This window comes from Peromyscus californicus, unplaced genomic scaffold (assembly GCF_007827085.1).
Source record: "Peromyscus californicus insignis strain IS unplaced genomic scaffold, ASM782708v3 Scaffold_16__1_contigs__length_79575227, whole genome shotgun sequence".
Lineage (NCBI taxonomy): Eukaryota > Metazoa > Chordata > Mammalia > Rodentia > Cricetidae > Peromyscus > Peromyscus californicus.
This window is the reverse complement of record NW_026294458.1, coordinates 11,361,533-11,375,854: the sequence shown is the minus strand read 5'-3', so window position 1 is coordinate 11,375,854 and position 14,322 is coordinate 11,361,533. Positions and strand designations below refer to the sequence as shown.

The following is a 14,322-nucleotide window of genomic DNA, read 5'->3' as shown; positions in this document are numbered from 1 at the left end:
GATCCTACTGCTTCAGCCCGTGCGGCTGGGATTACAGGCACACAGCACCACGGTTGGCTTTAATTCTTCTTTCAAAACACAGACCATCGAGCTACCACATTTTGTTAAAGCCCGTCTAGGAAAGAGGCTTCTTCTCGGGGGGAAGGAAGGCTTCACTTTGTAACTTATGCTGGCTTGGAACTCACTGTGCAGCCCAGGCTAACTTCAAACTTGGTGTTCCCCCTGCCCCCACCAGGTGAGTGCTGAGATTACAGGCGTGGCCCACCACAGTGAGATCAAGCTTGTCTTCTACTATTGTGTGTGTGTGTGTGTGTGTGTGTGTGTGTGTGTGTGTGTGTGTGTGTGTGTGTGTGTTGTTAGGAACTGAAGCCAGGGCCTTGCACACATGAAGGTGAGCACTCTATAATGAGCTATAACCCAAGCCCTAGGCTTATGACTTTTAACTACCATGTAGAAGGGTATTTTGTTAATCAAGAGTTTAGAACACATAGGAAGAAAATGTGTATTTGCTGTGAGTTATCTTTCTGTATGCTGTGAATATGTGTTGCTCTGATTGGTTGATAAATAATGCTGTTTGGCCTATGGCAAGGCAGCTCACAGGCAGGCAGGAAATCCAGGAGAGAGACAGGAAGAAAGGCAGAGGCGGAGGAGATGCCATCCCAACGTCCAGAAAGCAGCATGTAACGACACATAGGTAAAATACATGGTGACATATAGATTAATAGAAATGGGCTGAGTTTAGTTACAAGAGCTAACTAGCAAGAAGCTTGAGTCATAGGCCATGGCCATACAGTGTGTAAATAATATAAGCCTTTGTGTGTTTACTTGGGTCTGAACAGCTGCAAGACCATGGGTGAGAGAGATTCGTCCCGACTGCAGGGCCCTAGTGGGCCACAGGAAAACTTCCAGCTGCGTGTGTTCACACAGATAACTTTTGCTTCTAAAAATGTTATCTTTCTAAAACCATTACAAAGCCAGGTGTGACGGTGCACTCACCTGGGAGGCAGAGGCAGGTGGATCTCTCTGAGTCCAGCCTGGTCTACATAACCAGTTCCAGGATTAGCAAAGGCTACATGATAGATATCCTATCTCAAAAAGAACCAAACCATAGCAAAACTTTTTAAGTCTTCTAATTTTAGTGTCTACGTTTCAAAACACCAACATTTAGGTCACTTTAGAACAAAATACGACATGCATTATTTTCTACCAGAAAATCATATATTTTCATGTATGAATCATCATAAAATAACAGGAATCTTCTGGAAATAAACACACACTTCCTTTATTTATTGTATAAGTTTGGCAAACAGCACAAAAATCCAGCAACATTTTAAACATGTAAAAAAGTCCAATGTTAAACAGTACTGAGTATAGTTTTAAAACATTAGAAATAATGAGTGCACAGTTAAGATTCTGCAAGCTAGCAGAGAGTGCTTGGCTTCTGAACATGTACCACAGACACACATTAAAACACAGCGACATAATTTATCTTTACAAAAATCACAGCCAGGCAATAGAAAAGCACATTAATGATGAAGGTACCAGCCCACATGTGTTCACTACGAGTGTCTTACACACGGAAATGCTACATCTCGTACCCTGAAATGCCATGTGCACAGAGCCAAGCGGAAGAAACTGAGGCTCGTTGCCAAGGTTAACAATTATTTGAGGATAATAGTGTTCAATTAAAACTTTCTCTATAGCAATTCCTAGATCATAATAATGTATTTACTCCACTGTATATTTCAGAGGCTGACTTCTTTGTTGGCAGTATAAAATTTCTAACCAGTACAAAATCTTGGTGAAACAGAAACTGAAGGCATTGTCTAGTGTACGCAGATGGTACAGGGTCTACTAACAGGGAAGAAACCTCCGATTTCACAAGTTTCTGCTGAGCTTTGTCAAACCAAACAGCTCAACTCTAAGGCAAGATAAAATAACCCTACAGCAGAAGTGGGCCCTACCAAGTCAATACCGGAATTTCATCTTGGCAAGAACCCCCTACATGAAAAGATCTGGAACAGTTGGTATTGAGAGGAGCACATGGAAATTAACTAACATCCTAAGACTCAGTCATTGGTTCAGAAGCCTGATGAATAATCTGTTGGTATATCTTATTAAATTAACTTTTGGAATCAGCACCAGTCCCCAAAACCTCAAATTATTCTTCATTAAAATGTATCCTTTTGTGCTATATGAACATGAGTACACTTAAGTTAAAGAAAGCTGATGTGTTCAACTGACTGTATGCTTTTATGTATATTAGGGAGCAACTGGTTTCTCTTGACTTGTGCTTCGGTTGGGGCACTTGATTGGAGAGAAAGTCACTTCACAGGATTACATCTTGCTAAAGCACTCCTTAGCATTGGTCCACACTTGAATGCCCTGAAAACAAAAGAAATTTTACAATGTGATTCTGCACAACAGACCTACAGCCAACATCACAGCGACTGGGGAATTTGAAAACACCTCTCTAACGGTCTTGAAGTCTTAGCGAGAGCTGCAAGTCAAGAAAAAGAAATCAAAGAGACACAAACGGAAACAAAGACGTCACACTGTCCCCACTTGCAGGTGATATGACCCTGCTTGAAGGACAGGAGACTCCACCACCCTGGGCCACCCTGTTAGGCCCTACCCTGAGAAAAGAAATGGAGAGCAGGTGAGGCGCCTCACCAGGACCCACATGCATATGCCCGCCTCCTACATAAAGTCTTTTTTTTAAAAAGAAAAATGTGATCCATCTCAGCACTGTTACAGAAGAGGGTCACGTGAGCACATACAAAGCAGTTTTGTCTAGGAGAAGGAGAAATGCATGTATTTTCTAAGTGATCGTAGCTACCAAAATATCCAAAAGGACACACACTGAAGTATACCAGAGGAATAATTTTTAAAAGGGATCCTGGTGCTGGTGCTTTTGAAATTTTCATTATCTGTGCTATTTTTATGCTGCTTAAAATCTGTAAAATAGGTTGGGGATTTAGCTCAGTGGTAGAGTGCTTGCCTAGCAAGCGCAAGGCCCTGGGTTTGATCTTCAGCTCCAAAAAAAGAGAGAAAACCTGTAAAATAACTGAAAAATCAATTTTAACTTGCTTGTTTGTTCTGAGACAGGTGTCTTTCTATGCAGCCTTGGACAGCCAGGAACTCACTATACAGACCAGGCTGGCTTCAAACTCAGAGACCAGCCCGCTTCGGCCTCCAGAACGCTAGAATTGAAGGTGTGCACAGCCATGCCTGTCCAATCAATTTTTTTTTTTTTTTTTTAACTTCAGCCTAGGACTAGAGAGATGGCTTAGTGGCTAAGACTATGTACTACTCTTGCAGAGGACCTGAATTTAGTTCCCAGTGCCCACATCAGGCTGCTCACAACCATTAACTCCAGCTGTGGGGGACCTGCTGCCTCTAGCCTCTTTAGGTACCTGCACTCATGTGCACATACCCGTACGTAAAACACATACACATAATTGGAAATAAAAATAAGTCTTTTAAAGAAGTAAAGAAAAGCCGGGCGGTGGTGGCACACGCCTTTAATCCCAGCACTCGGGAGGCAGAGCCAGGTGGATCTCTGTGAATTGGAGGCCAGCCTGGACTACCAAGTGAGTTCCAGGAAAGGCGCAAAGCTACACAGAGAAACCCTGTCTCGAAAAACCAAAAAAAAAAAAAAAAAAAGAAGTAAAGAAAGCCGGGCGGTGGTGGCGCACGCCTTTAATCCCAGCACTCAGGAGGCAGAGCCAGGCGGATCTCTGTGAGTTCGAGGCCAGCCTGGGCTACAGAGTGAGTTCCAGGAAAGGCACAAAACTACACAGAGAAACCCTGTCTCGAAAAACAAAAAAAAAAAAACAAAAACAAAACAAAAAAAAAGAAGTAAAGAAAATCCAAAAACTTTAGCCTGGTTGATTGGATTAGATTTAACCCACATTACAAAGGTTAACAAAAACAGAAGTACTATGTACTTTTTGCTCTGGAGTGGGGGAGGGGCTCATTAGCCCGGGGTGCTCTGAACTTAGTATGTGGGAACTTCTGGTCTTCCCGCCTCAGATCTACCTCCCCTGTGCTGGGAGTCTAAGTGTGCATCTGCATGCCTAGCTGCATGTGGTGCTGGGGACCCAGCTCAGGGCTCTGTGCGTGCTTGGCAAGCACCCCGCCAGCTGAGCTACACCCCCAGGCCAGCTACTTACTTTAAATGCTTTGTGACTTAGGAGTTCTTGCTTTTTCGTCATTACTGCACTTCAGTCATCTGATTACAGCCAAGGGCCTTAAGTTATTGTTCATCAATAATGATAGATCAACGACAACATTTCATGTAACTACTTAGGTAAAATACAGACACTCATATTTACCCAAGAATAAACTAATATGTTAATCTTAACTTTGGGCACTTAATTTTAAGTATCTAAAGAAAAAGAAACTGTTAGACACCAGGTATGGTGTAATCTTGGTTTGTTTGTTTTGTTTTGAGACAGGGTTTCTCTTTGTAACAGCTCTGGCTGTCCTGGAACTCACTTTAGACCAGGCTGGCCTTGAACTCAGAGATCTGCCTGCCTCTGTCTTCTGAGTGCCAGGATTGAAGGCATGCGCCACCACTGCCCATCTTGTGCTTATGATCGTAACACCTGGGAAGTGGAAGCAGGAGTCAGAGTCTGGGTGAGCCTGTGCTGCACAGTGAGTTTTGGGCTAGCCTGGGACACATAGTGGAGTCTAGCAGTACTCTTCTCTCACAATGCAGTTGTGAATTAGGAGAAGTTAGTAAGAGAGTTTACATCAATGTCTAACCCTGTCTTATTTTTATTTGTCTCTCTGTGTGGCACGCACATGCCACGGTGAGTGTGTGGAGGTCAGAGGACACCTGGCAGGAGCTGGGCTGAGATTTCTCCCCTACCAGGTGGAAATGGGAATCCAATGTGAGCAGGCAGGTGTGAGAGCAGCACCTTTACCCACAGGGCCGTCTCACGGGCCTTCTTCATCTTCTGAGAGGCTCTCTCGTGTCTGTTCCACCTCCTGCTCTATGCGGCACTCACTCTCTAACCACGCCTCCCTAGCAGGCATGCACTCCCAAGCTGGCTACCTTTTTGCACATGCTGATCTGCATGACGGCATAGCTGATGAGGGCTTCCTTCAGGTCTCGGTTCTTCTGCTCTTTGAAGCGCTCGATGTCAGCCCATGCGTTCTTCACAAATTCCCTGAAATAAAACAGATAGCCTTGCTTATTCTCCCTTAAAGACACTGTACATGACAAACCCAACGAAGCAGTTCAAGCAGCCATTTTTTCCAACCCGAAACATCCTCTTGCTACAGAGAGGAGGGCAGCTACCGAACGACACTCAGAAGGCTCTGAACTCTCAGGAAGCTGCAAGACTTACAAGCCCTTCCCCAGGTCACAGAGGCAGTGAGCAACCTCCTGGGGAGAGGCTCCCTTCTGGGGAGCTGCCTCAAGCTGGGCAGGAGCTCCGGGCTGTGCTTTCCCCAGTCACCCCCATGTTCCTGTAGATAACCGCACTGAGCTCACAGGCTCCCCAAGCTAGGGTGAACTGTCTCTTTGGTGTGTCCTCTGTGCCCTGACTGGAGTCAACAGACATCTGTTCACATCTCCTCAGGACAAGTTGTGCCATAGTCTCTTCAAATTGTCTCTGCTTGCTTGTATAAGATAGCTGTATTTAGCAGGGCTGTGGTGGTGCACGCCTTTAATCCCAGCACTCGGGAGGCAGAGCCAGGAGGATCTCTGTGAGTTCGAGGCCAGCCTGGTCTACAGAGTGAGCTCCAGGGCAGGCTCCAAAATTACACAGAGAAACCCTGTCTCAGAAGAAAAAAAAAGACAGCTGTATTTTCCTAAAATGTATGTCAGGGGAACAGAAGTATCTGGATGCTCTCTCACATCATGCTTCCTATTTCTGTGTACATTAACACGTTTTGCCACAACAGTCCCACCTTCAAACAGATACGGATGGCTCCTTGACCACTTACAGCCTTACAGATCCCACAGGAAATGCCTGCCTTGGGCCCCTGAAAAATATGCACTGGTTATGAGTCCTGATTAGCAGTGTATGATTTAAATGACAACCTGGGGCTGGAGAGGTGGCTCGGTGGTTGGGAGCACTGGCTGCTCTTGTAGAAGACTGGGGTTCAGTTCCCAGAACTGACATGACAGCCTACAGCTGTCTGTAACCCCAGTTCCAGAGGACCTAACAGCCCCTTCTGGCCTTCATGGCCACATGGCACGTACATTGTGCACACACATACATGAGGTAAAACACTCATACAGATCAAATAAAAAGAAATACATCTTAAAGGACGATCTGGGTCTTCAACTCTGACTGCTGGGCTCAGTGGCAGGTACCTGTAGCCCCAGCTACTAGGGAGGCTGAAGTGGAAGGTGACCTGGACCCTGGGAGTTCACACGAGCCTGAGTAACACAGTGGGATGAAACCGCCAACCTCACCAATCAATAAATAAATGAATAAATAAATAAATAGTCCCTATAGACACCTTTTAATTATATTGGGAACTGACCTTTTTTTTTTTAATTAGTTTTTTTTTTAAAGATTTATTTATTTATTATGTATACAGTGTTCTGTCTGCACATATCCCTGCAGGCCAGAAGAGGGCACCAGATCTCATTTCAGATGGTCGTGAGCCACCACGTGGTTGCTGGGAATTGAACTCAGGACATTTGGAAGAGCAGTCAGTGCTCTTAACCTCTGAGCCATCTCTCCAGCCCGAGAACTGGCTTTTTGGAGAGTCTACAATTCTAGAAATTAATGAAGGCGCACTTTAATTTTTTTTTTTTTTTTTTTTTTTTTTTGAGACAGGGTTTCTCTGTGTAGTCCTGGCTATCTTAGAACTCACTCTGTAGACCAGGCTGGCCTCGAACTCAGATTCACCTGCCTCTGCCTCTCGAGTACTAGGATTAGGGGTGTGCGCCACAAAGCCTGACTGAAACAACAGACTCTTGTCTGTGTTGATGTACTTCTCGTTGAGAAGAAAATGAGCACACGGTGAAAGCACACTCTGGGATCCTCATCTCCAGAAACAGTTATGGAACAACTACTCCAAGCCTTCATGCAAGATATGAAGGGGGCACAAGTCTCACAGTTACTGACTCTGAAGGTCCTACCCACCCAGTACCACGGTGAGAACAAGCTCTGTGCCGAGACAGTCTGGGAGGCTCCCCGGGAAGTGGCCCTGTGTTGTGTTCCGCAGGACGATCAGGTTTTATTAAACGGGGTTAGAGAAAGGCTCAGAGAATGTGGAGAGCACAAAGAGCTGCCACCCTACCCTCCCCGCCCCCATTACACACAGTTCTTGTTACTCCAACTGTGCAGTCAGCACACAGCTCACTCTAGGGAGGAGTGACCTAAGCAGGAGCAGTCACTCAAGAACACACAATCCGCCACCTCTAGCCTCGTTAAGCATCACAGCGTCTTACCTGCCTTCTAGGATTTTAGACTTCAGCTGCTCTTCCCCTTCATTTATCTGCTCTTCTAGCACCTTTATTCTGGCTTCTCTCTGCTCTGGAGTTTCTTGACCAAAGAGTTTGGTAGTCATTCCCTTCAATGAGAATGTTCTTATAGTCTAAAGGGAACAGAAACATGAACAGACAAGGCGTGAACATAGCATTACTCAGCTAAAAGGAAAGAACTCCGGCATGTGCTACAATAGAGGTGAATCGGAAGGGCATCATGACAAGTGTTGGTGACAGCGACATGGACAAACATGTCTGACCGCACTGACGTGGGGATCTAGAAGGGTCAAATCAGAGGCAGAGGTGGACTGTGGCCTCCAGGGCTGGGAGAAGAGGACCAGGCCTGTTCAACAAGGATGGAATTAGTTTCATCAAATGTCCATGTTCTTCTAAGGACTGGTTGTAAACAATGTAATTATACTTGACACTCCTTGAAAATGGTCTTTATGGGACTGGTTGTTTTGTTTGTTTGTTTGTTTGTTTTGGTGCTTCAAACCCAACAGAGAGCACCTGCCTCTGCCTCCCAGTGCTGGGATTCAAGGCAGGTGCCACCACGCCGGCCTTCCGGAAGTCACTGTTAAAACTGAAGCACCTGTGTGCTCCTGCTCTTTCCCTGTTCCTAGAACCTGTCTCTCGCCATCTCAGCCAATGTATTCTGTGGTATTGTGTTTCCCAAAATATTGTGTACCTTAATAAACTTATCTGGGGTCAGAGAACAGAAAAGCCACTAGTTAGGCAGTGATAGCACACGCCTTTAATCCTAGCATTCCAGAGGCAGAAATCCATGAGTTCAAGGATACAGACAGGCATGGTGATTCATCACGCCTTTAATCCCAGAAAGCAGCCTTTAATCCCAGGGAGTGGTGGTAGAAAGCAGAAAGGTTTATAAGGCGTGAGGACCAGAAACTAAAAGCATTTGCCTGGTTAAGCGTTTGGCTGGTTAAGCGTTCAGGCTTCGAGCAGCAGTTCAGCTGACAGCCATTGGGATGAGGACTCAGAGGCCTCCTGTCTGAGTAGACAAGACCAGCTGAGGATCTGGAGAGGTGAGATAGCTGTGGCTTGTTCTGTCTCTCTGATCTACCAGCATTGACCCCAATAACTAGCCCCGGGTTTGATTTTATTAATAAGAACTTTTAAGACTCATGCTACAGTATTCTAGTCAAGTCTCTGGGCAGGACAGAGAGCTTTATACAATATATGGAATTTTCTTCACCATACACTGTAGCACAAATCTTAAAAGGTCTTATTAATAAAAACAAACCTGAAGCCAGGTATTGGGGTGAATGCTGGAAGATCAGAGAAGCAGACAAGCCACAGCCACCTCACCTTGCCAATTCCTCAGCTAATCCTGTTTCCTCAGACTGGAGGCCTCTGAGTCCTCATCCAAATGGATCTCAGCTGAACTGTGCTGCTCAAAGCCTAAAAGCTTAACCAGCTCTAGTTCCTGGTTTTCACGCCTTATATACCTTTCTGCTTTCTGCCACCACTTCCTGGGATTACAGGCGTTTCCAGTGTGGCTTCGAACTCACAGAGATCTGGATGAATCTCTGCCTTCGGAATGCTGGGATTAAAGGTGTGTGTGCCACCATTTTCTGACCTCTGTATCTAGTGGCTGTTCTGTTCTCTGACCCCAGATAAGTTTATTAGAGTGCACGATATTTCGGGGAACACAGTATCACACAGTACACACCACACCGTAAGCATTAAAGAGGACAATACTCCCTTCATTGGAGAGGTGTACTGATTCTGACTGGGTAAGGCTTTCCAAAGTAAACTAAGTTTTAAAAGAAACTTCAGTTTTTAAAATTTGTGTGTATGTGTGTGGGCATGTGCAGGGGCATTCAGAGCCCAAAGAAGCCAGCAGATGGCATCAGATCTCCTGGAGCTGGAGTTAAAGGCGGCTGGGAGCTGCCCGACTTAAGTGCTAGGAATCAAGTTCCAGTCCTCTACAAGAGTAATAAACTCTTTTAACCACTGAGTATTTCCCCAGCTCCTGAACTAAAATTTCTGTAAAACACCTTGCCCAACTAGACAGAACTAAAAGGAGCACAGCTTTGATGGCTGCTATCATTTTATACCAAGAAAGCAACCAAAAGGGGCAGGAGAGATGGCCCAGGTTCAGTTCCTAGCCCCACATCTGGAAGACAGTGGTTCACAACTGCCTTCAACTCCAGTTCTAAGGGATCCAATGCCTTCTACTGGCTTCTGCTGGTACTGCACTCGTGGAGCATATGGGCACAAGCGCGCACACACACACACACACACACACTCACACGCACGCGCGCACACACACACACACACACACACACACACACACACAGACACACACACATACACACTCACACCTTTGCAGTGATTTTATAATCAGTAATAAACCTTTCCAGGAAAAAAAAGCAACCAAAAACTGATAAAGTTCTCCTTCCTGTGAGGCACAGGCATCCCGCACATTACACCACACCCTCACTTCACAATCACCAGAAACCTAAAGAACACTCACCCCAGTGGCCAGCTCCTCACACTGCTGTTTCTTGGAAGCCAGGTCCTGAGCAGCCGTCTCCAAGTCATACTGCATAAGCTCATGCTTTCTGCACACAGCCCTTGGGGCGAGCAAGCACAGCCATTAAGCTTTTCTGGCTTTTTAACATATCAGAATTGTTTTAGGGGTGCAGGGAGAGGCATTCATAATGCCTAACTAGGTTCAGGGCTTTTGTGACCATAACTTTCATGTTTAAAAAGTAGTAGTAGTCCAACCTTGAAAATTAAATCTAACAGAATCTAAGCATAAAAACTTTACAAAAAAAAAGATGGATTATGTAATTATTTTCAATAAACACAACACTATCAATTGTTCAAACTCTTTCTGAGACAGTCTCCTTAGATATAGTCAAAACTATCTTTGGATTTCAAACCCTCTGCCTCTGCCTCCTGAGCTGCTGGGTTACAGGCATGCACCACCATCCCCAACTCAGGAGCTCACTCTGTGGTCTCATGTGGCAAGTGAGCATTCCTTGAAAGGGTTAAGATCTCAACGTTGTCTTCCTTTTCTATCTAGAAATAGCTTTAAGTCATCATAATAATGAACTATGCTTATTCTAACAATTCTAATATAGAAATGCACAAAATAGGAACAGTACCAGAACACCTTATAACCACACTATACACACACAATCCACACATCTAAGTGTGTATAACCTTCCAAATCTCAGCTAGGCATTTATAACACATACCAACACCTCACTGTGCCTATACTTTCACACTTAGCCACAAACAGTGGGCACCTTTTCATGTTAATATAGAGTAATCATTTTATAATTTGTAGGAACTACACAGAATTTCACTGTATTCATCAATTTTCTTTTGCTTCGTAACTTGAAAACACTTTGGTGAAACTTATTTCTACACAAAGCAGGCAGGGAAAAAGCTAACTACCTACCAAAAGTTTTCATGCTGACAAGCTAATGAATACAGCTCTTCTGTCTGTCCAGTGAAATTCTTTTTTTTTTTTTTTTAAAGATTATTTATTTATTGTGTATACAGTGTTCTGCCTGCACATATTCCTGCAGGCCAGAAGAGGGCGCCAGATCTCATTACAAATATTTGTGAGCCACCATGTGGTTGCTGGGAATTGAACTCAGGACCTTTGGAAGAGCAGCCAGTGCTCTTAACCGCTGAGCCATCTCTCCAGCCCCAAAATTCTTTTTTTTTAAGATGTATTTTTACATGTGTGTGTGTGTGTGTGTGTGTGTGTGTGTGTGTGTGTGTGTGGTACTGGATCTCCTGGAGCTGGGGTCACAGGTAGTTAGTTGTAAGCTGCTTGACATAGGTACTAGGAATTGAACTTGGTCCTCTGGAAGAGCAGTACGAACACTAAATCTGTCTAGCAGAGAATTCTGTCTGTCTCTGTAGGGCTCTACACTGTCTGTATTTTGCTCCCCGTCTTCAAACTGGGAAAAGCAGGAAGAAATAGGCAGGCCATCAGCACGAACAGGAAGCTCTTGTCAGGAAGATGCTTGACGGGCAGAACTTGTGGGCTTCAGGCCTGCCAGGGGTCTGGCACTGGGGCCTGACTTAGGAAGCTGCCTCCTGTCTACATCTGAGGCTGTCACGGACTCACCGCAGGGCCTCTGCATAAAAGAGGTACTCCTTCAGCTGGTCCGCATAGTGCTCCTCATCTTCCAGAATGTCGTCAATGGAGGATGCGTACCTGTTTAAGAAACGCAAGCAACTCCAACCGTGTCCACAAGAATTAGTGTTTTAAGTGGCAGCTGACCAGTAACTAAAACTCCATCTCCAGGGAATCTCATACCCTCTCCTGGTCTCTGTGGCATCTACACACACATGGCTCCTGCACACACGCACAGGCACACACACACATAAACATAAGTACGTTTTTTTGTTTGTTTTGTTTTTGGAGACAGGGTTTCTCTGGGTAGCCCTGGTTGTCCTGAAACTCACTCTGTAGACCAGGCTGGCCTCGAACTCACAGAGATCTGCCTGCCTCTGCTTCCTGAGTGCTGGGATTAAAGATGTGTGCCACCACCGCCCAGCTAATAACTTTTTTTAAATCTTTACAAAAAAAGCTAGTTAGCTTGACTATGGAATATGGAAAAGTAATATTTAAATAAAGTATTTTCTTACCACTCTGCAGCTTAAGCTGCACTGACAGAGACTGTGCATTCCCAATGTAAAAGCGATGACGTCTTCACGTAGGCACCGTGGCATGACTAACTCAAGCTAATTCACAGACCCATCACCTGACATACTCATCTTTTTCATGATGAGAGCATTAAGACCTTTTTTAACTTTTTATTATTGGTTTTAAGTAGCTATTTAAATATGGCAATTACATTTTATTTATATAAAGGGGGCAATATGTGCCATAGGGTATGGTAGAGGAGAGAGAACAACTTTTGGGAGTTGGTCCTTTCCTTCCAGGGTGTGGGACCTGGGAACCAAACTCAAGTCATCAGGCTTGGAAGCAAAGGCCTTTACCCACTGAACTACCTCATCAGCCTTACTGCTGTCTTTCCTTTCTTTTTAAAGATTTATTTATTATGTATATAGTTCTGTCTGCATGTACACCTGCACACCAGAAGAGGGCACCAGACTCATTATAGATGGTAGTGAGCTACCATGTGGTTGCTGGGAATTGAACTCCCTTAACCGCTGAGCCATCTCTCCAGCCCTCAACTGAACTCTTTATAGTCAAAATATAGTTCTATAGTCAATCTTGAAAGCTGGATTCTTTGTCAAAACTGGTTTTGGCTATTTCAACATCATATAAATTTTAGATCATTTTCTTGTTTTGTTTTTAAGATAGGGTCTCACTCTCTAGTCCTGGAATTTTTTTTTGTCAGGCCAGCCTGAAATTCAGGTCTGTTTTTGCTTCCAAGTGCTGGTTTTAAAGGTGTGTGATGCCATACATGGCTTAGAATCAGCTCATTAATTACCACTGGGGAGAAATCAGTGGAACTTTTACGAGGCCTGCTGACATCTAGGAGAGCAGACATCTTTTCAAATAGTATTTATGTGTATGAGTGCTTTCCTGCATGTATGGGCACCATGTGTGTGCAGTGCTCTCAGAGGCCAGGAGTTAGATACCCCTGACCAGTGATACAGATGGTTGTGAGCTGCCATGTGGGTGCTGGGAATCAACCTGGGTCCTCTGGTAGAGCATCCAGTGCTCTTAGCCCCTGAGCTATGGCTCCAGTTCCCCAAGAATGGGCATCTCAATAAGGACTCTTTAATCCCAATTATGTAATTCACACTTAGTTACCGTCGGTGTAGGCGGGGCTTTCTAACCTTTCATATCAGGTGTTGTTATAAACAGTATTGTTCTAACTCTACTGTCCAGTTGTTGATTGTAGTGAAAATAACTGATTTTAAAGGAGTCATGTGACCTCCTGAACTTTCATGAACTCGGCCAACTCATCACTGTTTTCTGTGTAAAAGATCTTAACTGTGAACAAAGACAATTTCACTTCTTCCTCTCTAATGCATGCACTGCTTCTCCACTGTTCACCCTTCTCTCTGACAGGCACCAATGCACTTACGAGTAGTGATGAGAACACACAACTTTGCCTTGTCATGTCCTTGACCTCGGAAGCACTAGCATTTCATTCCTCCACTGCTAAGTACGGTATATATATTTTATTTATGGAATCTTGTTATACTGCTCAGGCTGGTTTCAAGGTGCAGAGCTCAAATGCCCCTCTCCCCTCAGCCTCTGGAGTAAGCAGGCCTACAGGCACACGCCGCCACGTCTGGGTGAGAATTTCTATTCTTTACTCTTTAGGAACCCAGCTTTCTCACCCAGAGCGTGCTCTGGTCCAGAGGCTCTGCTCCTTCAGAAAAGCACTCAGCAGTCCTCTGCAAAGCACCCTCAGCACGTCTCCACAGAAGCTCCAGGCATCTTTCCTCCATTTTTTTTTTTTTTTTGGTTTTTCGAGACAGGGTTTCTCTGTGTAGCTTTGCACCTTTCCTGGATCTCACTCTGTAGCCCAGGCTGGCCTCGAACTCACAGAGATCCGCCTGGCTCTGCCTCTGGAGTGCTGGGATTAAAGGCGTGCACCACCACCGCCCAGCTTTCCTCCATTTTTGAATCTTTCTTATGCTCACTCAGCTACAGGTTTGGTGCCTCAGGGTTAGCTCCTGGATTCCTTCCTTCTCCAGTTAACAGCTTTCAGCCTTAAGTAAGGTCTGTTCAGCCAGAGAGGGCCCAAGCTCATCAGGAGGGACCTCAGAGCTGCACCCTCCCCAGAGCTGGTCCCTACTATGTGACATGGCAGCAGAGGCTGGGAGATGAAGGGCCATCTTGAAAACTTTACTATTAACAGTGTTAAAGTTTGTCAAGTAACTTTTCTGTA

The 14,322-nt window shown here is 44.9% G+C and overlaps 1 protein-coding gene across 1 annotated transcript in view; it reads right to left on the bottom strand.

Moving 5' to 3' along the window:
- Nucleotides 1-1,257: 1,257 nt before the first annotated feature.
- Snx4 (sorting nexin 4) overlaps nucleotides 1,258-14,322 on the bottom strand; it is a 61,827-nt gene continuing 48,762 nt past the window's right edge. Inside the window, exons 10-14 of the mRNA XM_052740377.1 lie at nucleotides 11,571-11,660; nucleotides 9,954-10,053; nucleotides 7,421-7,566; nucleotides 5,063-5,177; nucleotides 1,258-2,385 (exon numbers count right to left, since the gene is read on the bottom strand). Coding sequence (XP_052596337.1) covers nucleotides 2,338-2,385; nucleotides 5,063-5,177; nucleotides 7,421-7,566; nucleotides 9,954-10,053; nucleotides 11,571-11,660 — 499 coding nt within the window. The 3' untranslated portion in view covers nucleotides 1,258-2,337. The remainder of the gene's footprint in view (nucleotides 2,386-5,062; nucleotides 5,178-7,420; nucleotides 7,567-9,953; nucleotides 10,054-11,570; nucleotides 11,661-14,322) is intronic.